Source organism: Myodes glareolus, chromosome 6 (genome assembly GCF_982192425.1).
Source record: "Myodes glareolus chromosome 6, mMyoGla1.1, whole genome shotgun sequence".
Classification (NCBI taxonomy): Eukaryota; Metazoa; Chordata; class Mammalia; order Rodentia; family Cricetidae; genus Myodes; species Myodes glareolus.
In genome coordinates this window covers 69,634,360-69,657,752 of record NC_142031.1, presented here as the reverse complement: position 1 = coordinate 69,657,752, position 23,393 = coordinate 69,634,360, and the positions used below count along the sequence as shown (strand labels likewise).

The 23,393-nt window shown below is 39.8% G+C and overlaps 1 protein-coding gene across 2 annotated transcripts in view; it reads left to right on the top strand.

Moving 5' to 3' along the window:
• Nucleotides 1–23,393, top strand: part of Fam13a (family with sequence similarity 13 member A) — a 90,753-nt gene that overhangs the window by 35,060 nt on the left and 32,300 nt on the right. For both annotated transcript variants that reach the window (XM_048439635.3, XM_048439634.3), the window contains exons 5-7: nt 9,036–9,222; nt 18,817–18,893; nt 19,865–19,907. In XM_048439635.3, the coding sequence (XP_048295592.3) occupies nt 9,036–9,222; nt 18,817–18,893; nt 19,865–19,907 (307 nt within the window). The remainder of the gene's footprint in view (nt 1–9,035; nt 9,223–18,816; nt 18,894–19,864; nt 19,908–23,393) is intronic.

Here is a 23,393-nt window from a genome sequence, read left to right as displayed (position 1 = left end):
CAGTACCCAGGTTAAAATTGTACAAGTTTTCGCTATGCCCAGTCTCAATTTAGCCAGCGTTTCTATGTGACTTAGTATCTCAGTCTCATCTAGATATCTGGTATTTTGTGGGAAGCCACGTCTTAATTTATGTATTTCATAACATCCTGTTGAATAACTTGTTTAGAGAAATCCTGTCCAGAGGTTCTTTCTTCCTTATAAGTCAGCATGAAGTGGATTTATTAAGTAAACATGAAGTTAGCAATTAGTCAACAGAGTTCCCTTTGTTAAATACTGGAGCGCCCCTGTAATAATTCTAACACGTGGTTATGTGTAGTAGGTGGCCGCTTGTTCATTCCCGGCTATCCTGATCACAAAATAACCACACAGAAACTGTATTAATTAAATTACTGCTCGGCCTATTAGCTCTAGTTTCTTATTGGCTAGCTCTTACATACTAAACTAACCCATGTCCATTAATCTGTGTATCAGCACAAGGTCATGGCCTACCAGCAAAGTTTTGGCAGGCTCCAGCGGAGGCATCTGTCTCTGGCAGCAGCTACATGGCCTCTCCTTGACTCCTCCCACTCTCTATCATTTCCAGCCTGGCTATATTCTGTAAAACCGTTGGCCAAAAGCAACTTCTTTATTCATAACCCAATAAAAGCAACATATATACAGAAGGACTTCCCACACCATTTCCCCTTTTCTGTTTAAACAAAAAGGAAGGTTTTAACTTAAACCTAGCAAGATTACATATAACAAAACAGTTATCAAGCAAGAATATCTACTTTATCTTTTATCATACCTAAGGAAAATTATAACTATTCTTCAACTCCATCAAGGACTCCAGAAGGATATAATACTACCTAAGTAAACAGGAAGTGCATTGTAGGCAACTTCCATAACTCTAGAATTGACAGAGACATGTTGCTGCCTGGACAGTCACCCAAAGTTCTTCTGTACCGTTGGGGCATCCATCTTCAGCCTACAGGCCCACAGAATCCAGCAGACTTTTCCATGAAACAAGAAATTTCAAAGACAGTTCCACCTATATTGGCAGTTTGTCAATCACTTACTTCTGTGTCCTGAAGAATGTCTGACAGACTCTTTCATGAAGCAGGAACCCCAAAGGACTGTCTCACCTTCTGTTGGCAACTTCAGAAATAATTTTCCTGTGGATCCTACAAATCTAATTCATACAGCATAACATTAAGCAGTCCAGAAAAGAGCAGTTTCTTGCCCAAATGGCTAACCAACTCCATAATAAGCCTCTTCGATCATCCTCTTGAAGTTTTAGTATTTTTTTAAAAGCTGAACATTTTAATCAACAGAATAAAAGCTTAATTTCTATGTTATAATATTATTTAACTTTAAAATTTGCAGCATAAATTTTAAGAATGATGTTACAAAAAGTTTATTCCCCATTAGTGGCTTTAGTAAAGTAAGAATGCAAATCACCATTCATATCATTAGCCAGAAGGCAGGTTCCCAAGGAAAATTATTATGTATCATTAACTGATTATATTCATGTTTTCCTGGAATGTTCCAAGTTTGTTTCCATTTGCTATGTGGTTAATATTTTTACTTAATTACCAAACACTGAATACTGAAGTTAACCATAGTTTCACACATTCCCCTTTACTACCACCTCCTGAATTCATATTCTATAGCAAAATCTTTATCAATCAACTCCCTTTTTGTTGAAATAAAAATCATAGAAGATAGACTGTGTAAGTATATCCCCTGCTATGTAATACTTCAGTGTTCAACAGCTATGTTAACAAATAAATTCACGCAAACTGCAGAATCAATTATCTAACCCACTGATTTTACAAGGAAAAAGTTTATTAGTTTAAGAACTGTGTTAGAATTTCAGCCCAAATTGGACTTGTAACTATGAGAATTTGAATTGTTGGATAAAGAGTTTTAGTTCTGAGATTATTTGGAGGATTATTAAGTCTAGATTTAATCAGTATCCTCATGCACTAATTTTGTATTAAAAGCTATTCATCCATAGCAAATTTAATATTTAAAACAAACTTTATTTTAAAACATAGTTTTAAGTGGGAAATGATGGTGCACACCTTTAACCCCAGCACTCAGGAAGTAGAGACTGGAGAATCAAAAGTTTTCAAAACCAGTCTTGGCTACAAAGAGACTTCTTAAGGCTAGTGTGGACTACATGAAACCCTATCTCAAAAATAAATTGATAATAAAAGTCTTTTCTAAAGATTTTTGTTAGAACTGGTAGAAAATAGTAGTTATAATATTTCCTTAGAAAAATAGAAAAACTGCAATACCAGAAATGTTCACATTTGAAATCAGTCCACAATGGATTTATATAAAACATTTAGCAGCATAATACATTTGCATTCTGTCTGCCTCATTATAAGTATAATGTATTGGTTACCATAACTATTACTGTCTACATTAGCATTTTTAAAACTATCTTCAAAGTGTCATGACAGCCTGTTTTCCACCCTCTCTCTCTGGACAGCAGATTTGTGGAGTAGGAAGTGGTAACACAGCAAGAAGATATTAGTGGTAGCAGTGGTGGCCGCAGGTAGCAGGCAGAGGTGGTAATGAATAGGAGCCATTAATGTGAACCACAAACTAGCACACCCTCTGAGAGAGCTTGGAGAGCTGGGCTTCCCAAGGCTGTGGATGTTTCTTACATGTGTTATTTTATTTTTATTCAATTAGCAGCATCTGGAGAGCCAGGAGAAGTGGGGAATAGAGGAGTCTGGTCTGCTGCAGTCTACCTGTGAAACTCCAACCTTGATCTTTCATCTCTGTCCTCACCATCACTGCTCATTCTAGGCCCTATCTTGATCTTGTTACAGCTGTGTAAAAGAGTCTTGGGACAGCAATATTTATGTTCTCCTAGGGTACTGTGTGTGGTGACCACACAGAAGTTACCACAATACTCTTTCCTGGGCACCAGGTCCCGTCCTTTTGCTCCTTGCTTGCATTGTCCATCTAGTTGAGAGATATCTCTCCTGACATGCTGGGCCACAGTCTTGATGGACAGAACTTCCCCAACTTCCAGCACACACTGAATAGTTTCTATGGGTGTGTGAGGTCATTTAGCTCTCATAGTCCCAGAGCCATGATTTTTACCTGGCTGTGATTTTTCCACAGTCTGAAGTCTTCTATGGCCACCCTCTGTTCCCTGATGGGCTCTCCTGATGCCTTCACTCACCTGTGCTATCCCTTCCAGCTCTGTTGGTCTCCCATCCCTCACCCCTTTGCTCTGCATACTTTCTAGCCACTGATTCTTCTACCAACTCTATTCCAGTCTCAGAACTTTCTTTTGCCTTCCTTCTTCGTGTAATATGTAAATGGAGACTGTGCTTTCTTTACACAGTCACCCAGATGCGGATAATCACACAAAAACTGTATTAATTACAACACTGGCCAACAACTCAGGCATATTCCTAGTTAGCTCTTACATCTTAAATTTACCCATTTCTATTAATCTATGTATTGCCACAAGGCTGTGGCTTGCCGGTAAGGTTCTGATATCTTTCTCCTTCAGCAGCTACATGGTGTCTGTCTGACTCCATCTTCTTTCTCCCTCTATCTCTGTTTGGATATCCTGCCTAACTATATTCTGTCCTGCCATAGGCCAAAGCAGCTTCTTTATTTACCAATAATAATAAAACATATTAACAGCATGCTGAGGGGCATCCCACATCATGTCCTCTTTTCTGCCTAGTTGAAAAGAAACATTTTAATTTAACATAATAAAATTATATATGACAAAACATGTATCAAGCAAGAGTTAGAGTTACAATATTTAGTCTATTTGTAACTAACAAAACTAAATATTCTATCATCTATTTTATCTTTGTGAGTCTAAAGTTTTATATCAAATTTATCTTTTATTACAAATAAGGAAAACTATAATTATCTATCTTCAACTCATTCAAAGATCTCAGAAGGATATAATATTACTAAAGTAAGCAGGAAGTGTATTGTAAGCAATTTCCAAAACTCTAAAACTGACATAAACATCTCGCTGCCTGGACAGTCACCCAAAATTCTTCTGTAATGTTTGGGCATTCATCTTCAACCTATAGGCCCATAGTATCTTACAGACTTTTCCATAAGACAGGAAATTAGAAAGACTTTTTTTCTTATAATGGTAGTTTGTCAGTCACATTCTTCTGTGTCCTGCAGAATTTCAGACAGACTCTTTCATGAAGCAGGAACTCTGAAGGACTGTCTCCCCTTCTTTTGGCAAGTTCAGCAATCATCTTTCTATGGGTCCTGCATGTCCGATTTATACAGCATACCATCAAACCGTTCAGGCAAGAACAGTTTCTTGCCCAAATGACTAGCCTTGTCACATTGAAGGCAAATTCCATAACAAGTTTTTTCAAAGGTCATCAACCTCTCTGAAGTAATTAGTGCTCCCAAAAGCAGACATATCTTACAGTTCAGAAAATTTATGTTCTTAAAACCTTTAAATGCCATATTCTGCAGGTCTTTGAAGTATTGAAGATTATCTATCTAACTGAAACACATCTCTGCATATCTAGAAAACCCAACTAATGTAACTAAAAGTTTAATTATTATGGATGACTATTAATCTGTATTTCTTAACTATACATTATATTTTAAATAAACTGCATAAGCACAATACCTTAAACAAGAGCAGATATACATATACACAGTGTAGCAAAATTGACCTTAAATTTGTATCAATAGACAAAGATCCATAGCAATACAAAATAATTATTATATCCCCCCTTTTTTAGAAATTGACTGCAACAATTAATCATTTACCAATGCAAAATATTCACCTCTATATTATATCCCCCTTAATTATTTTTTCTAGAAATTAACTGTGCCCATTAGTCATTTATAACCAACCCTTTTAAAATAAAATAGGTATTTGAGAATTTGGGCTTAGTTTTCTCCAAACTACTTCCTACTGTTTGTTGGGCAAAGTATTTTTAGGGTATGCAGAGACCTTTGGGGGATCTTGTTCCATTAAACCACATTTGCCTGGAAGAAATCCACAAGTTCCCATCCTTTGTGGAAGCAAAAGCAGAACTTCTTTTCCAAAGTAACATATTCTTAGACTCAAATTTTAAAGTCAAGATACATTTATCTTGGTTTAGCTTAGTAACCTCCACAATGAAATGTCTCTGCAGTTAGTTCATTAACAGTCACAAATTTCAAAGAAAACACAATAGTATACATAATCCAAACTCTCTGTGTATTTTCCATCTTTACATGACTTTTTAATGTTACTTTTGCTGTCTCTTTAAAGACTTTGCTTTATTTTTTAAAGTATTTCTTTTTATAACTGTCTATATCTATTTTCTTTTTTTCTTAAGCCTATGTACATTTTTAAACACTCTGTGACCTGTTCGGAGGTTGATTTTTGTCTAATTTATATTTATTGTGTATCTATAATCATTTTTGACCAGGAGCATCTTAAAATGATAGGCAGATTGGTCACAGAAACCCTGGATATTAGCTCACTCTTGGCCTTTTAATATGGTGGAGTTACATTCACCACCAGCTCTGGGAAGAAGCATGCAGCACATAAACCCTTTTAGTCTAAGTAAAAGCTTAATCTTCCATACAGCACACTGCACAACCTGGAAATATCTCTGTGTATGACAGCGGGAATCTGCCATATTTTCCTGCCTGTGCATGCCTAGCAGACCCAATCTGACCATTTTTTTCTGGCAAGGATACTGAGCTGCTGGGCGCTCTTAGCTACTTTCCTCCTAACCACAAGTGGATGTCCAAGCACCTGGACCCAAAGTGGGTGATGGACCATGCAGGTTAGCCCCAATCATTTGGGCACCATTATGTGAATGGAGACTGTGTTTTCATTTCCCCGGCCACCTAGACCTGAATAATCACACAAAAACTATATTAATTATAACATTGTTTGGCCAATGGCTCAGTCATATTCCTAGCTAGCTCTTATATATTAAATTTATCCATTTCTATTAATCTGTGTATTGCCATGAGGCTGTAGCTACAGGCATCTTTCTTCTTCAGCAGCTATATGATGTTTGCCTGATTCCACCTTCTTTCTCCCTCTATCTCTGTTTGGACTTCCCACCTAACTATATTCTGTCCTGTCATAGGTCAAAGCATTTTTTTTAATTAACCAATGGTAATAAAACATATTCACAGCATATAGAGGGGTATACCATATCAGTAATGACTTCAGAATGTTTGGTCCTCTCTGATAACCCCAGTAGAGACATTAATAGTTTATAAATTGTGAGAACATCAAGGCCAATCATTATAACATGTAGGGAGTTTCTTATTCCTGGGGTTTAATTATAACTGTTTAAATCAATTTAGCTAAGATTTCCATCAGGTTTTACTTTCTTACAAAAGCACAGTTAATCTAGACCTTATAATATTTTACTCAAAACTGAGAGCCTCCTTGAATAGTTGCAGCATGTTTTAAGGAAATCTGTTTATTTTGTTATGTTACTTTGCATCTCACTACTTTTAGCTGTGACAGTTAAACACTGTCCCCAGTCAGTGATGGTCTGGTTGTAGGTGGAGTCTTACTGAATCCATTTGACTTTTTAGATAAATATCACTGAAGGGAGACAAAGACTATGAATCATTCACTTTGGTGCAAATGGTTTGTTGTCAAATTTACAAGAAAAAAAAAGCAATCAAACTCAAATAATTATTTGCTAAAATAAAAGCATAAATATTTGAGGAATATATCAAGTATATAAAAGTTTCCATCTAATTTGCTTGTTTAAACAATCTGTTGGCTACCAGGAATATGCATATTTGTCTCTATTTTATTATTGTTTAAAGGCAAGACATCATTTTTAAGTGAAAGTAGTTTAAATCTTCCAAAATACAATGACCTGAAAACTTAATGCCTGCATTTGTTATATAAATATTATATTAAAATCCTGCTGTAAAGCATAAAGAAAATCATGCTCAATTGCAGGAATGGTAAATATCATAATTATGATACATAAAAATAATATTATTAAGAAATTACATATGTATGAAGGAGGAAAAAAGAAATCTAGGAGAAAAGGAACCCTGGGCAAGGATCCAGTAATTAAAAGGAAAGGCCCAGAGTTCTATGTCCAGGTAAAATTTGACTCATGTCAAATATGACAGCAATGTGATGTATGTTTGGGAAAAGAATGGGTTCCTAGGCTCCAGATCTTCACTAGCACTGGGGCTGAGACACACGGGTGTTGATGTGAGCAAAGATCTCCCTCTGGGAAGCTGACATAGGTAAGCATGGCTGTCCTGCCACCTTGCTGCATGTCAATTTCAGCAGCTTATTCTGCTGATTTATTCATTGTTCCAAATGACTAAAACATCAGCTTTCCATTCGATTTGTAAAGTATTGTTCAGTTCTTCGTTCGTGTGCTTGGCTACTATAACAAAGTCCACCAACTGATTGTCCTAAACAACAGTATCTATTTGTTCACAGATCTAGAGACCGGCAGGTCCATGATCAAGGTATAGACAGGGATGGTTTAAGGTAGATCACTGTCCTGGGCCTGACAGGACTGCCTTTGCACTGTCCTCATGTGACCTTCCTTCCATGCATGCTTTCCTGATATCTCTTATATGGACAGTACTGACACTGGATGTCCTGCCATAATGACCTCCACTATACTGAATAACTTGAGAGGCCTTTCCTTCACCATGAGTTTATTAGACATCAAAACATTGGCACAGGAATTGTGAGTGGACACAGATGAGTCTGTATCAAGTATAATAGAACCTCCACTAAAAATTATAATGTCCACATAGTTTGGGGAAATATGCAGGGTGACAAGAAGACAGAATTTTAGGAATGAAACATATTTTGGCTTTGCAACCATACTTCTGCAGCCATCTGCAGAAGATATTATGCATGAGTGTAATACCCACATGCTAGATGCTGTCAACTTTATATCCTCTCTTCAATTCGCTACTCTGTAGATGAACTTTCTCGTCAAGAACACCAGCTCACAAATAATGACACAGAGGTGTATTGTTAGTTATGAAAGCTTGGCCTATAGCATAGGGTTGTCCCACTAGCTCTTGTAAGTTAAATAAACCCATTTTTTAATCTACATTCTTTTTTGTGGCTCAGTTACTTTTATTTTCTGCTTCTTCTTCATATGGCTGGCGAACTGCCTTTCTTCTTCCCAGAGTTCTTTCTCTCTTTTAGGAAGTCCCACCTATACATTCTGTCTAGCTATTGTCTATTTAGCTCTTTATTAAACCAATTTCAGTGGCACATCTTTGCACAGTGTAAAGGAATATTCTACAATAGTTTGTCCTTTAGGTGTTTCTGATAATTGTATATGAATTCTCACACAATTTTAACACACACACACACACACACACATACACACACATATATATATACATATTCTACATTCTAAAATGACCAAATTAGACAGCACAAAATCTATCTATAGATGATAAAATTTTGAAAATATGATAGAAGTTTTTAATTCATAATTTTCTTTCTTTTATAGTCTAATGGTATGAATTTTATTGCAGAATAAGTATTTAATGCTCTCTTTCACTGGGGGATGTGGAGCGCTGACAGTAAAATATGGTGTCTATTCTTGGCTGCCAAACTAATTTATTTCCAGATGCAGGTTGAGAATGAGGGAATTACACTAACTCAGCCATGCTGTGAGACTCTCAATCATTTCTGCCTTACTATAGTGTCGTGTTGGTAGTTTAATTTGATCTATGGTATAGTTTAAAATAAAACTTTTCTAAGTCATTAATTTTGTGAAAACTTCTTACAGGAGTGTTTAAAATACTAATGTTTCGAAAGAACAAATGAGTCAAAGCCCATGACTATGATAAACCTGTGTGCCGTGATATGGTGACTATGATAATACTGTGTGCCATGATATGGTGACTATGATATTCCTGTGTAACGTGTTATGGTGACTATGATATTCCTGTGTGACTTGATATGGTGACTATGATATTCCTGTGTTGTATAATATGATGACTATATTATGAAGTTTCCCCTTTACATTTTAAAATACAATTAAACTTTTTTTTCCATTCAGGGAACTTATCAACAAGGAGAATGTTCCCTATGGCTTCCACAGCTATGATGAGTCTGCTGCGAACAGTCAGGAAGCAGAACGCCTCCCGGAGGATACCCGTGACTGTGTTGGGGAAAGAAGCAAACCCAAGCGTCAGAAATCCAGTTCCAGGCTCATGGAGCTCAGTGAAAATCATGAGGGGCTCCTGGTAAGTAGATATTTTAATAACTTCTTTACTTGGGACACTAAAGAAATATATCTTTTCCTTATTTAAAAAATGGAGTTTCACAAAATTATAGAAGTTCTGAGAAAGACCACCTACCCAGGAAGTTCTTGCGTTTGTGTTCTCGTTAGTAAATGTGATTAGCAGAGAAACACAGCTTTCTGCCCAAAAAGCAGGAGGTGATGCGTTCGTGATTTTTAAATTGGCTTTTAATCTAATTTTAAAACATTTTAAAACTTTTGAAAGTAAAAATTTTCATAAAGCACATTCCCTATTTCCCCCATCTTATTTATCCTTGTTCATATGAATGTTGAAATGGATTAACACAAAGTAAGGTTGGAGAGGCTGCCATGCCGTGATCGGAACACTCCTGCTTGGTGTCAAACCTAAACCCTTATAGTACTTTACTACTGGTTGAGCAAAAGCAAAAAAGAATTTACGGTCAACATCATTACCTCATACCAGAACTTTGAGGCATCAATTTGATATCTAAGCTTTTGTACTTTTTCATTCAGGAGCAATATCAATAAGACTCTTTAATAATCTTATTCATCTTATTTTTATTTATGCTGCAATGTCTCTGAAAAAAAATGAAAGACCAAATCTGCCTTGTGATTTCTTTTTGCTATTTTTTTTTTCTTTTAGTAAAGCAAAATTCGACAACAACCCTGTAGGTAAATGGTAAGAGAACTGAAGTGCCCAGCAGAGATGGGAAAGGAATGTCTGTCTTATGTAGATTCACAAGTCTCCTTTATTGCTCAGCTGTTCTGCCGCTTCATGCTAGGGTTTCTACACATTCATTAGAACTACAGAGTGGCTGTTTTCTCATTGTAAATTTCTATATGTGCTTAGAAAGAATTCTACATCTTCCCGTAAGTAAAACATGTGTAATACAAACTAGAACCTTATGTCAGATAGTGTTCTTGGACAGTATCACTTCATAATAACTTTATATTAACACCAGTGAGCAGTAAGTTTTCTTTCTTCGTTAAAATATATTTATGTATGAGAGAGACAGAAATAGACACAGACAGAGACAGACAGACAGGCAGACAGGCAGACAGACAGACAGGGAATTTAACCCAGGCCTCACATGTATTATGGACTTGCATCATCACTGAAGTACACCTCTAGCCCCCCAAGTGTAAATAATTAAATAAAGTAACCTCATTAACTCTTGATTAGCCTATCTGCCACAGAGATTCGTGGTGATGAACAGTCTGAAGCTTGGCTTTCTCGCTTGGAAAGAATGCACTATTTAGTTTGAATCATTTCTTAAAAGCATGAGTTTAACCCATCAGCTTTCCCACAAGGAATGGTGTGAATTTGCTAGATGGTAACTGTGAAAGGAAGTGAAAAGAAGCGTTCATTTCTTTGGGTGTGTTTGCATGTTTGCACACACACACACGTGTGTGTGTGTGTGTGTGTGTGATTATATAAGGCCTTTTTTCCAGTTATTTTTATTTTTTATTATTCTCTCTATATTACATCTCAAATGCAGTATTCCTCCCCCCATCTCTTCCCCACCTCCTCTCTCCCTCAGAGCCATGTCTGCCTCCCTTCAGAAAAGAGCAGGAAAGTCTCCCTTCCATGGACATCAACCAAACCCAGCATAACCAACTACAATAAGACCAGGCATACACCATCACATCAAGACTGGACAAGGCAACCCAGTAAGAGGGAAAGGTCCCACAAGCAGGCAAAAGAGTCAGAGATAGCCCCTCCTGTTCCTACTGTTAGGAATCCCACAAGTACACCAAGCTACTCAGTTATAACATAGATACAAGAACCTAGGTCAGACCCCTTCAGGCTCCCTGATCTCTAGGAACCCCATGAGTCCCTGTCAGTTGATTCTGTAGTGTCCCTAACCCCACTGATTTCTTCAATTCTTTCTCCCCATCCCCTGTAGGACTTCTGATATCTGCCCAATGTTTGGCTGTGGGACTCTGAGAAACATTCATTTCTTAAGATACATGTCTGACCTTTGTTTGAATTTTTTTTAATGGGAGATTCATTGTTTCAGTTAACTTTTTGTGTGTGAAAGAATTTGCCCCTTCCCAGTCACCAGCTTCTACGTTCAAGGGCTGTGCATGTCATATTTACACAAACGAGCTGAGTGGACTTTACTGTAATTAGTAATTTAAGTCCTTCCCGGAAATCTGGCAGGTGAGCTCACTCCTCTACAAAGAGATGCTATTCTCAAAGACCTTTGCCTGTTCTTCTCTTCCATGCATCTTAAAGTTTTGTTTTTATTGTTTCGAACTATGTGTAGATGTGTGCTTCTGACTGTGGGTATGTGCACCTGAGTGCAGGTGCCTGTGCAAGCCAGAGGCATTGGATCACCTGCAGGAGCTTCGACAGTTGTGAGCTGCCTGGTGTAGCTGCTAAGATTCGAACTGAGGTCCCCTGGAAGAGCAGAAAATGCTCTTAACTACTGAGTTATCTCTTCAGGGCCAAAATTTATTTGATTTTTTTGTTTGCTTGTTTGTTTGTTTGTTTTTGATTTTTGAAACAGTGTCTCACTGTGAAGCCCTGACTGGTCTGAAGCCTATTTTGTAAACCAGGATGGCCTGGAACTCACAAAGATCCACATGCTTCTGCCTCACAAGTTCTTCTATAAATTCAAAACGGTAACATTTGTAGGTAAACACATGCAAAGATTGGAGACCACAATAGTGAGTAGCGTTTCTCCTCACATTTGTGTGTGTTAACTTCAGTTTCTCCAACTTCAAAATCTTTTCCCACCCCAATTCAAGGTTTTTACAGTTAGGAGAATATTTGTTTTTATATAATGTCTAAAAGAAGGAAAAGGAAATAACTGGGTTCTTTCTGTATTTCAGAAAATAGTCTAGATCTTCAGGATACAGAAATAAGGAAAACGAGAAAATTTCTACCTTCGTGAAGCTTAAGATCTAGTGCAGGGAGAATCAAAATAAACAAGCAAAGCATCAAGTGTGAAACTGTGATACCCACTGGGAAGAAAGTGGAGAGGATGGCAGCAAGAATTTTTAAGGATAGGGCATGCCATTATAGCACCAGCCGATCGAGGATCTCCCATCAGATGATTTAAAACTAAGTTCAGACATGTATCTCAAGCAAGGAGTGTTCCTTTCCACATCTCTTCAGAGTTACCACCTCACACACTCAAGACACTGCTCCCAGTGAGAAAGCTGATGGGTTCAACTCGGGTTTTTAAAAAGGAATTCAGACTAAAAAGTACTCTTTCCAAGATATAAGGCTAAGCTTCAGGCTTGGAGTCACCACAAGGCCCTTTGGCAGTGGTGAGAGAAGAGACCTCCTTGGGAATTTGACTTTGTTCATAAACCCCAAAGATAATGAACAGGCCATCCGAGTGAAACTGCAGGGGCAAAGACCCCCAGCAGATCAGTCACCTGGAAAGTGCAAGGGATTGTGGGGAGCCCATTATGGTCAAAAGATCACGGAGTGAAAGACCATGGTGTGGGAGAGCAGATTAACTGGGTTCTCAGGCATCATTAGGAGGAGTGACTTTACTCTGGGTAAGAAGCCAGTCACGTGTTCTTTGATCAGGGATGTAGATTACTTAAATTGAACAAGGACACACGTGATCAATGGCAGAAGCTGGAACAGTAGTGAGATGCTCTGACCATAATCCTGGTCTGTGATAACAGTTTGAACTAAAATTATACCAGAGGCAGCACCCTGGCCCTGCAGAAACTTGGTGCTGCCAATTTATAAGGCGAAGAAGACAAAGTATGGGGAATGATACCTTCGGCTCCCTTCAGATGGCGTGCCCTTTTAGACATGGAAGAGGAACTATCAGAGAGGCAATAGGATTTCTGGGTCTAGAGTTCAGGCAAAGTGCCTGGGAAGGAGGCAGGTGTGATGGACATCAGAATTAGAGACACTTACAGACTGTACATGGGAGGAGATAACTAGGGAGAGAATGTGGGTGAAAAAGTGGCCCAGATAGAACACTGAGGCACAGCAGCACTTAGAGAATGGGAAAATAAGCACATGAAAGAGATTTATTAGCAAGCAGCCAGAAAATAGAGGGGAAATGAGGCCAGTTTGGTGTCTTAGAAACCAGGTAACTGAGTTTCTTAAGGAGACGGGGTCAGAGGTGAGGCCAAGTCTGACCATTTGAATTCACAAAGTGAAGCTTGCTGTTAACCTTAAGAAGAGAAACCCTGGTGTAGATGGAAGCAGAAACCATTCTCTAGGAAAATGGGAGGAGAGTAACTGCAGGGGACAAGCACTAGAGAGGCCTGAGTGACCCAGACCAGCCAAGGAGGAGAACCCTGTGCAGAGCTCACCAGGCCCTCACTGGCTTGGTGTCCACACAGCAGGGCTCTGGGTCTTTTCCTTTGGTTTCTCAGGGGTGTGGTGACACAGAGATCATCGGGGTCTAGGAAACAGGTCACTCAGGGCTAGAAAGCAGAGACAGTGAGCTCCCAGTCAGCGTTAGGTTGCTCTGTTTCGGCTCCATGTCGTCTCTAGTGACTGCTTCCCTTCCTTCTTAGATATAGCTCTGCCTGTACCCTGAGTTTCTTTCAGGAGAAAAGATAACCCCTTTATTTAAAGGGCTGAGATAGTGGGCTGTGATTTAACTATTTCCCTTACTTTAATCTAAAAGAATCTTAAATCTTTGGCCATTTTTTTTAACCTGACTCAATTATATGATTTTTTTGTTTGTATTCTACTTCTAAGGTTAGCATTAAGACAAAAAAAAAAAAGCAACACCAACAACAAACTCCTTTGAAAATCAGTTTACTAAACACCCTCCCCACCTTGCACACGCATATTCACACACAATCTCTTACACACACGGTTTTCATAAACTCATCTCTTCAGGCCTATATCTCTTTATTCCCCAAACGCTCTCTCTAGAACAGTCTAATGGTGTCACTAGAGAGCCACCACTGATGCATGCATCTTTCTTCTAAACACAGGAGACAACCTTGTACATTAATTCTCTCATCATTAATCTATCCTTAATCATGGGAAATAAGAAACAACTTTATTGTTTAGCTATAAGATAAATAAATTAGTAATCTCTGGACACTGGTTTGGTAAGATACAATCTAAGTATTAGAAATTATGCTTAAAAAGACTAATAAAATAGAAAGTGTTGACAATTGTATTTGAAGTGCTTTACAATTTTAATCTTTCCAATAGATAGGAGAGTATTGTTAGGTGTCTTCATTCTAAACACAAAGGCATGAAATATAGGTGACTGAATACTTAGATTGTAAGTAAGGGAACAGCAATTCCAGTATGGGGTCCCTCATTTAAAGTAAGCTGTGGAGTAGCGTGTATGTATCTGTGTATGTGTGTGCGTGTGTGTGTGTCTGTGCGTATGTGTGTGTGTGCGTGTCTGTCTGTCTGTCTGTCTCTCTCTCTCTCTCTCTCTCTCTCTCTCTCACACACACACACACACACAGACACATACACACACACACACACACACACACACACACACACCTCCAGCAAGCACTCCTGTGGGGACTGAGGACATGAATGGTGGCCAAACCAGGCACACATGTTCTGCCTACTGAAGTGTGAATTCTCAGAGGAGAAGAGGGGTGACGAGTACATAAATACAGTCAGGTGCAAAACTTACCAACTATGGAAAGCAATAAACCAGGGTGAAGAGAAGAAACAGTGGGGGGAGGCACTAAAAAATGATGCAGAAGAGAGGTCAGCGGGATAAGCCTCATTGAAGATGACACTGATACAGGACGTCAGAGAGGACGGAATAAGCCCGGGGAGTCCCTAGGACCGCCGTGTCCAGGCAGAAGGAGCAGGAGCATTGTCTTTCTGTTGATGTGAAGAAGCTGCTGTGATTGGGTCTGGGTTGAGAGGGGAGTGTGGTGGATGGTAATGTCAGATCCTATAGTTGTTTGAGGGTTTACAGCCATGGACAGCACTTGGCTTTGAATATGATGAGAGGCCACCAGAGGAAGTCCTGTTTCATCATACCTTAAGGGAGGACCAGTCTTTTAAGAGGAGCTTAACATGCCCGGATATGCCGTTTTCAGTGGTGTTGCTATTGAGGTTTGCCATAAAGGGGAATAAGATGCAAGAAGAGACACAGCTGGCAATTGATGGAGACTGAATTGAAAGTCAGATCCTAAACCACACCATCATCCTAACCGTACATTATACTGTCTCCCTTTGCTTCTACCCCTTGATGGCGTCAGGGATGTCAACTCAGAATTCTAGAAAAGTAGGCTAAACCATGATAAATCATTCATTTGCCTTACTTCCTACTTTGCTTATTTTACAGCGATCTTTTGGTGAGCTGATGGGGTTATTGTGAGCCTTAATCAGACGTCCTTTACAAAGGGGTTTTTTTTTTTGTCAGTAGGTTATAAATACATAGATGAATACACGCTGTTTAATTTGTTGCCTTTTGTTTATTTTCACCACAAAAGTAACTGTATATCTTTGATATAGAAATTTTTGAGCTCAAAAGAATTTAGGTCAAAATTTCAAAACAGCTATTCTTCTGAGTCTATTTAACTTACAAATAAGCAAGCAAAAGCTCATTCAGTCTTGGTTGAAGAATGACTTTTTCTGTGCTCCGTTCCCTGAGTTGTATATAGAAGGCTTTAACCATGGCTAAGCATGGTGCACGTGCCTGTAATGCCTATAATTCCAGTACCTGGGAGGCTGACGCAGGAAAATCTTGACACTGCCTAAGAAAGGGCATGCAGAGGCTGGAGAAAGCGTTGACCACACTCCCAGAAGCAGGAAAAGTCTTTACAAACATGCCTCCTGGGAAGCATTTAACTCACTTCACCAACCTGAAATACCTCCTATTCTAAATACGGTTCCTATGTATAGTCTGTTCTCCTAATTATGATGAAGGTGAATGTCAGATACTGTAGGAAAGGTGGGTTCTTGACCCTGCTGCCTTTTATGAATGTTTTCAACTTGGATTCAATTATTTTTTTGTTTTGTTTTTGGTTTTTTTTTTGGATTCAATTATAAATAGAGCCCTCCAGTATAAATGAACGAATGACTGGATACAGCTTGCTTTGGACTAGAAATTATTTTAAGTCCCCTGCTGCCCAGTGTTGGGATTAAAAACTAGACTCAAAACCTATGTGCCGTCAGACTGAAACACTTAAACACTGGAGGACAAGTTGACTTTGCCTTCAAAAGCTGTACGTGCTGACAGAGCTTTGAGAGGACAGGGGCAGAGGCCTCCTGGGAATAAACAAGTCACCCTGAAGGTCATGGTACTGCTGCCAGTCAAAACAAGTCCATGACTCTAACCTTGAGTTCAAGAAAGGAGAGTGTGATATGACCTCAATAGTAAAGGATCAGTGGCAGCTTGAAATTCCTTTTTATTACTTTTGTGCCTTTTATTGTTTTAGTGCTGAAAATATATAGGTTAGGGCCAGCAGGGTGATCAACAGGTGTACATGACATGGCCTGGTAACCTGAGTTTGAGCCCCAGATCCCAAAAGATGGCAGAAGAAAAGTGGGCCCACAGAACTGTCCTCTGAATCCACACTCGTGCATGCATACAAGCTTCCACGTGCACATGTGCACACACACAAAGAACTACTGATATCGTAGAGAGGCACCGTGAAGAGCTCTCGCTCTTCCCATCTGCACCCTTTTCTTCCAGTCATGAAGGAACCATATGCCCAGTAACAGCACGTATTCTGCCTCTCCTGCTGAGATGTGAGACGTGATGTGTGTGACTTCCAGGCCTAGCTGGTGAAGTCTCCCAATGCTCCCTCCTCCTGTGAACTGGAATGGAAAAGAAATCTCCCAGAGCATGCCCGGAGCGTTGCACTGAAGATGGCAGCTGTTCTGGGCCTCTCTCTCTCTCTCTCTCTCTCTCTCTCTCTCTCTTCCCAGCTCTTTGAGTCTTTGGAGATTAGACTTTGTGTTGCACGAGTTACCCTGAACAAGGCGACAGCTCTCATTCACTGTGACACATTGATCGCTCCTGCTGAGCTATGCTGGGCACCAGCAGGTCAATGGCAAACGTGACCAGACAGACCACTGATCTCACCCTCATCACTTTCACAGTTTATCTGCCCCAAACAGACTTTGTCACAGTGTTTTCAATGCCTTTGTTTCTCTCTGTCGTAGACCCGAAATAGGAAAGTTAAACATTAATTGCCAAAACACAGAATGCAGAAGCCAATGCATTCTTTCTGTATTCAATGGTACACAAAGGAAAGGACTCTTAGGTTTGTGTATAAACAGGGCAAGGTTCGTTTAAAAGAAAGAACTTATTAGCTGCTTTTTCAGATGGAAGAGAAGCTATAGCAAGGGTGGCACCAAGGAGAAACTGCTCAGATTTCTTGCGATGTGCCCTTGACCCTTTTTCTTTTTTTAAAAAAAAAATAGTATTGGCTTGAGAAGAATTGGGCTGTACTGCATTTTTCTCCGTCTCTGCCCTCCCACCCCATAGCCTCCTTCCCACTTCAGTGTCACGTGAGACGTTTCACCCCTTCCCCCCACTTTCCCCGCACTCCTTGTCCTCTTTCTGTCTAGTTTCAAACTCTGTACCTGCTCCCTGAACTCCTTACTTGTTAGACTCACAAACATTAAAAGCTAGGGGCCTCATCCGAAAGGGAAGATGCGTCTGTGTCTTTCTGACACTGGGACATGTTGTTTAACATCATCTTTTCTGTTCTATCCATTTTGCTGCAAAGTTAAGGATTTTATTCTATTGTGTATACCACATTCTTATTATGCATTCTTTTGTTGATGGACATCTATGCTTGGCTTCATGCCCTTTTAGCACTGAATAATGCATCATTAAACCTGGATGCGTAGGTGTCTCTGTGGTAAGATACTGAGTGCTTTGGGTATGTGCCCTGTCATGGTAGTGCTGGGTCATGTAATCATTCTATTTTTAATTCCTTGAGAAATATCTAGGCTGATTTCCCCTGTAGTTGTGCTAGTTTACACTTCCCCATTAGCAGATAAGAAATGCAAAGAGCACTTCCTTGCTCTACTGCTGAGCTACACGCCAAGCCCAAGAGAGGCCTTTGGACCAAACTGATTTATAATCAGACCATTTTACTCATCACTGCCTATTGTTTACACAAGGTCATATCAGTATTATATTCCACAGCGGTAATAAATTAAACTGGACATGAGGGTACATAACTGTGCCCTGGGACTTTCAAGGTGGAGGCATGAGGATCACCTCGAGAGAATCCTACATTACATGAGACTTTATCTCAAACAACAACAATGAAACAGACTAAGAAGAAAAATATATTAAATGAACAGTGATGGTTATATAAGTTCTGGTTAGATTCAAGATCGTTCCTCCGTTGCATTTCCAAACCATTTTGATTTTCTGGCAATCTGATTCTTACACTTTAGCTATAAAAGCTTTTTAACTAATGTGGATGTTGCCGTCAGCCATTTCGGCAATGGTATCAGTTTCCTATGCTAAAGGGATGACAGGACTCCATAAACCTTTGTGCCAATAATCATCATTTTAACACAGTGTGTCCCTATCTAATTTTTTCTGGCTTTTCTATTTTAAACAAAGGAGGGTATGCCGTTGAATTTTCTTCCCTTCCTTCATAGCAAACCATGTTTGTTCTGTTACAGAACGTGGACAGTCTTGGTTCTGTGCCATTCCATGGAAGACCAGGACCAGAAGCTGTTGAACTGAGAGCCAATGAAAGGTAGTTTTAGAATACTCTCCTCACCCTGTTTTCAAGGGCATGAAAAGATTTCTTTCACTAAATACAATATGAGTTATAAGACCTGGTTAAAAAAAAATAAAAGAGTAGATAGAAAGGTTTGTGCGTGGCCAGCACTATTTATTGCAGAGTACTTGGCATACAGAACCTATTATTATGGCTAATAATCGCATTCATGCATGGTTTTCATATAAGTTTTCTTTCTCTATCTGCACTATTTTTAGGATATAATATTTTTCCAGGGAGTGGTGGTGCACACCTTTAATTCCAGCACTCAGGAGGCAGAGGCAGGCAAATCTCTGAGTTCGAGGACAGCCTGGTCTGTAGAGTGAGTTCCAGCACAGTCAGGGCTACACAGAGAGACATTGTCTTGAAGAACCAAGATATAATATTATTATTGATTATTTGAAATTTTCATAAAATATATTTTGATGATATTCAACCTCTCTCATCCAACTTCCCCAGACCAATCCCTCTCCCTGACCCATCCAATGTCATGTTCATGCTTTTAAAAACAGACAGACAAACCCAAATGTGTTGTCTAAATACTTTTGGGTGAGAGAACTGCCCTGGTGTGTGGGTCACACCCTGAAATAAAACTGACCCTTCCTCTCCTAGCAGCTATCAAATGCCTAGAGCGCCTCAGCTAGTGTTGGGGCTCGGGCCACACCCCTGCTACCCTCCGGTCCCCGCAACCCCACCAATCCTGGAATTTTGTCTTGAGCATCTACAGGTCTTGAGCCATGAGTCCCCATGTGTTGTTCTACTCATAGATTAGTGCATCTCTAGGCTGCCTAGTAAATCTTAACTTTCTCTTCTATTTGATTTTTGACTTTTATAAGAATTTGGTTTAGAGATACTCTGGCCACTTCTAAAAGAAAATTATTGTATGAGTAGATAAAAATGGTTATAAAATAAATGGACTATTTATGTATTTTTGTTGTTGTTCATAGCAAAGAAAATGGAAGCTGTGGTGGAGACACTCAGTATTGTGAGGTGAGTAGCTAAGGAAATGTAACCGGTGGGGCATGGCCCTTGTTCTTGAGTGTGCTTGGGGATGTCACTAGCCTGGTGGTAAGAGCCAATGAAGTAATTGATAGGACTGTGATTAGAATGGAGGGTAGAGCATTCTTTTGCATGTACAATGCCCTAAATTTGTTCTCTACCAGTAAAAATTTAAAAAAAAATGGAATCTGAAAATTTAGCATCTTTCTCCTTGGAAAACTGCACATTCACATGAAACCATTATAAATTAACAAAAACCTCCCCACTGATGCTGTAGATTTCTTGTATTTCTTCTATTCAATTCTTGCAATGTATGTTTCTTCATCAACATACCTAGAGAGCTGGACATAGTTCCTCATGCCTGTAATCCCAGCGCCCAAGAGGCTAAGGCTGGAAGAATGACCGTTGGGCTACATAGCAAGATTGTCTCCCCAAAAATAACCTAGGCAGAGACTGTCATCTTCTTTTTCAAATTCATGCTTCAGCTTCTAAGATAATTCCTTCATAGCTTATTTCCAACTCAAGTATCCACAGGACAAAAGCAAGAGGCTGGATGTGCTTTCCTTGTCTCTAGGGACTGTGTCAAAGGGCATGTTTCTTCTTTTCCCTGCCATCTTCCTTGACTCACTGAAACCCTTTGACATTGAACCTAAAGTGTGCCAATCTCCTGGAGATGTCTTCTTAACTGTTCTTGGATAAAGTAGAGCAGAACAGTCTTGTCAATGAACTTCATGATAGTAAATCATACCCCAAATGACATGTGGCTTACAGTGGCTTCCTTATCTCTTTGGGTCATAGCACAATCATTGGGACAGATCTGAAATTCTCCTGAGTGCCAGGCCCTCTTCTTACATGTGCCATGCATGTGCAGCACCAGTCACCAAGAGTTACATGTTCCTTTCTCTTGAGGTTTGAATTAAAATTTACTTAGTGACATACAATTAAAAAATTGAATCACTTCGAAACACTTCAGATGAAAGTAGGGTTTCTTTGGGAAAGCCTTGGAGAGGTTGGCACTTTAATAAACTATCTTCCTTGGGCTATATGAACGGAGGTAGCTTAAGGAAGAGGTGGCGAGTGTTCTATGACACACGGAGCCTAGAGTGTTTGTTCTTTCTTTCTGAAGCTCTTTGACAATCACAGGTATCTGGAAGAGAAGGCATCCTTATCACTCATTGTCCACCTTCTAAAACGTATAACTGAGATACATTTTCTGACTTGTGCTTACTATAGAGGTACGCTACAGTTTGGAGCTCTCTGTAAGCTCAGCATTTTCTCTTTAAAAGTTTAGTTGGGTCTTTTTGTTTTGTTTTATTTTAATTATATGTCTATCTATGTGTATATATGCCCATGAGTGAGGATGCCCATGGAGGCCAGAGGCATCCAATCTCTCTAGAGCTGGAATTATAGGCAGTTTTGAACTGCCTGGTGGGGATGCTGGGAAGTGAACTTGGGGGTCTCTGTAAGAATCGTAAACACTCTTAATCCAAACCATCTCTCCAGCCCCCAGCTTAGCAATTCTCTATTGTGAAAGCACTACACTTCATATAAAAGTCTGAAATATTCAAACAATGAACTCATAATGAATCTTTTGCTGTGGAAGAAAGAGAAGCAAGGATTATTGACTATATGAAGAGCAGTGCATTATCTGAAAGAGATAATTTTATTTCAGAATTCTAGGTCAGTAAAATGTTAAATTCTTTCAAGACATTTTTATGTTCTTTGTGCCTCCTAAGCCCACTGATTAAGAGTGATTAGAAGCATACCTTTGATAACAAACAGGACATTCATCATAAAAGCCTATTTCCCTTCTATTCCTCCTCCTTCATAAAAGTAAGTAAATAAAAGTAGGAAGAGAAAAAGAGGAGGGGGAAGAATTTAAGGCTTGCCATGCAAGACTGAGAGTTGATTGTCTCACCATCTCAAGTCCAAGCTCTCACTGACCCTGAGAAACAGGACACTCCGAGCTCACCACAAGCCACTGGAGCTTGTGGCACTCACAAACCTTGGGGATGTGTTATGTCTATAGTCCTTTATTATCAGCCAGACAGTAAGTGCTGGTGGTTTCCTGTGTCCAGTTAATGCCAGGTTTCCCTGGGAAAGCTGCATGGTCCAGCAGCCTCCAGTGTTGTTCCTCATCCTACTAAGTCCTCAGCCACATACCCAAATCTTGTCCATGGACCCCAAAGAGAAGGAAGGGCACACAGATTCTCCTGGCACCAGAAGCCAAGGAAGGGAGCAGGCAGAGAAAACAGGCCAGGTGCAGTCTCGACAATGATGAGACTGGGGGACTTAGGTCAATGGCCTGGATCTGCATGTGGAATGTCACCTGAGACCCAGGTGAGACAAGCAGTCTGTATGGGCTCCCTGCCAGCCTTCCCTTTCCCTTTATAACTTCTATGACACCAGCACTTGGATATTCAATGTTTCTCTTCCACGTGGAATTCTATACCTTACTCACTTGTGAATCCTGTTGCCCAGAACATGCTACCTATTCCATAAACATTTCCCGAGTGAACGGGGAAAGGAGGTGGGAGAGAAATGGAAATCTCTTTCCCTTACTGTGGGTGATTTGTCTGTATATGTTTTCCATTTGTTCCTCACTACAACCTTAAGATGCTCAGTCCAGGGTTAGACAAAGGGAAGCCAAGGCTCAGAGAAGCTGGCTCACAGGTCTTAACAATGCAAAGCTGCTATTTGACCTCAGGTCTCCCGCCTCCAGAACCCACCTTTATCTCCCTACTATATTGGATCCTCTATGAACCACCCATTATTCCATTAAGCAAAGAGTCATTGTTTTTTATGTGAGGCAGCCTTTGGAGGTTCACTGTGCTCCGCATCATAGCGTGAAGGATTTCGGAGTTGAAAAATGTGCAATTAAATTTATTTTTGATTTAATTTAAGATACTGGATGTGTAAATAACAAAAGTTTAAACCAAAAATATTTTGGTGTTTGAAAGTGCCCTTGACAGGGTTAACCTGAGTGATCAAAGGGATAAGAGAAACAGGTAAGGAAATAGGCAGTATTTGGTGTGTTTATGATAAGCATTCTTAGAGAGTGTTGCCTACCTGGCAAGGTGCCTCCACCAAGGTACCTGAGGAAGGAAGAGCAGTTTGTCTTCTTGCACATGGCTACAGAGCCTGAGTAGCCACTGAGTAGCAACCCGCCATCACTGCCCACTCCTGTACAGTAGCCAATTGGGCAACCTTAGGCCGGGAGACCACGTGAGCTTCATAGACCACTTGTGCCAGACATTAGGACTCAGGCTGCTAGGACTAGAGGACAGGTTAAACAGCAACCTCAGGGATGGAGCACAGCCCAGCGAGTCAGAGCCAAGCTGTGCATGAGTTCCACTGAGACGGAGCACGCCTGCTCTGCAAGTCTGTCCATCATGCTACAAGCGGGGACAGGTGTGGGGAAGAGGGGTTTGTCCACTGCTGTTCCAAGAATCAACTTCAATTAACTTAGGTCTCACT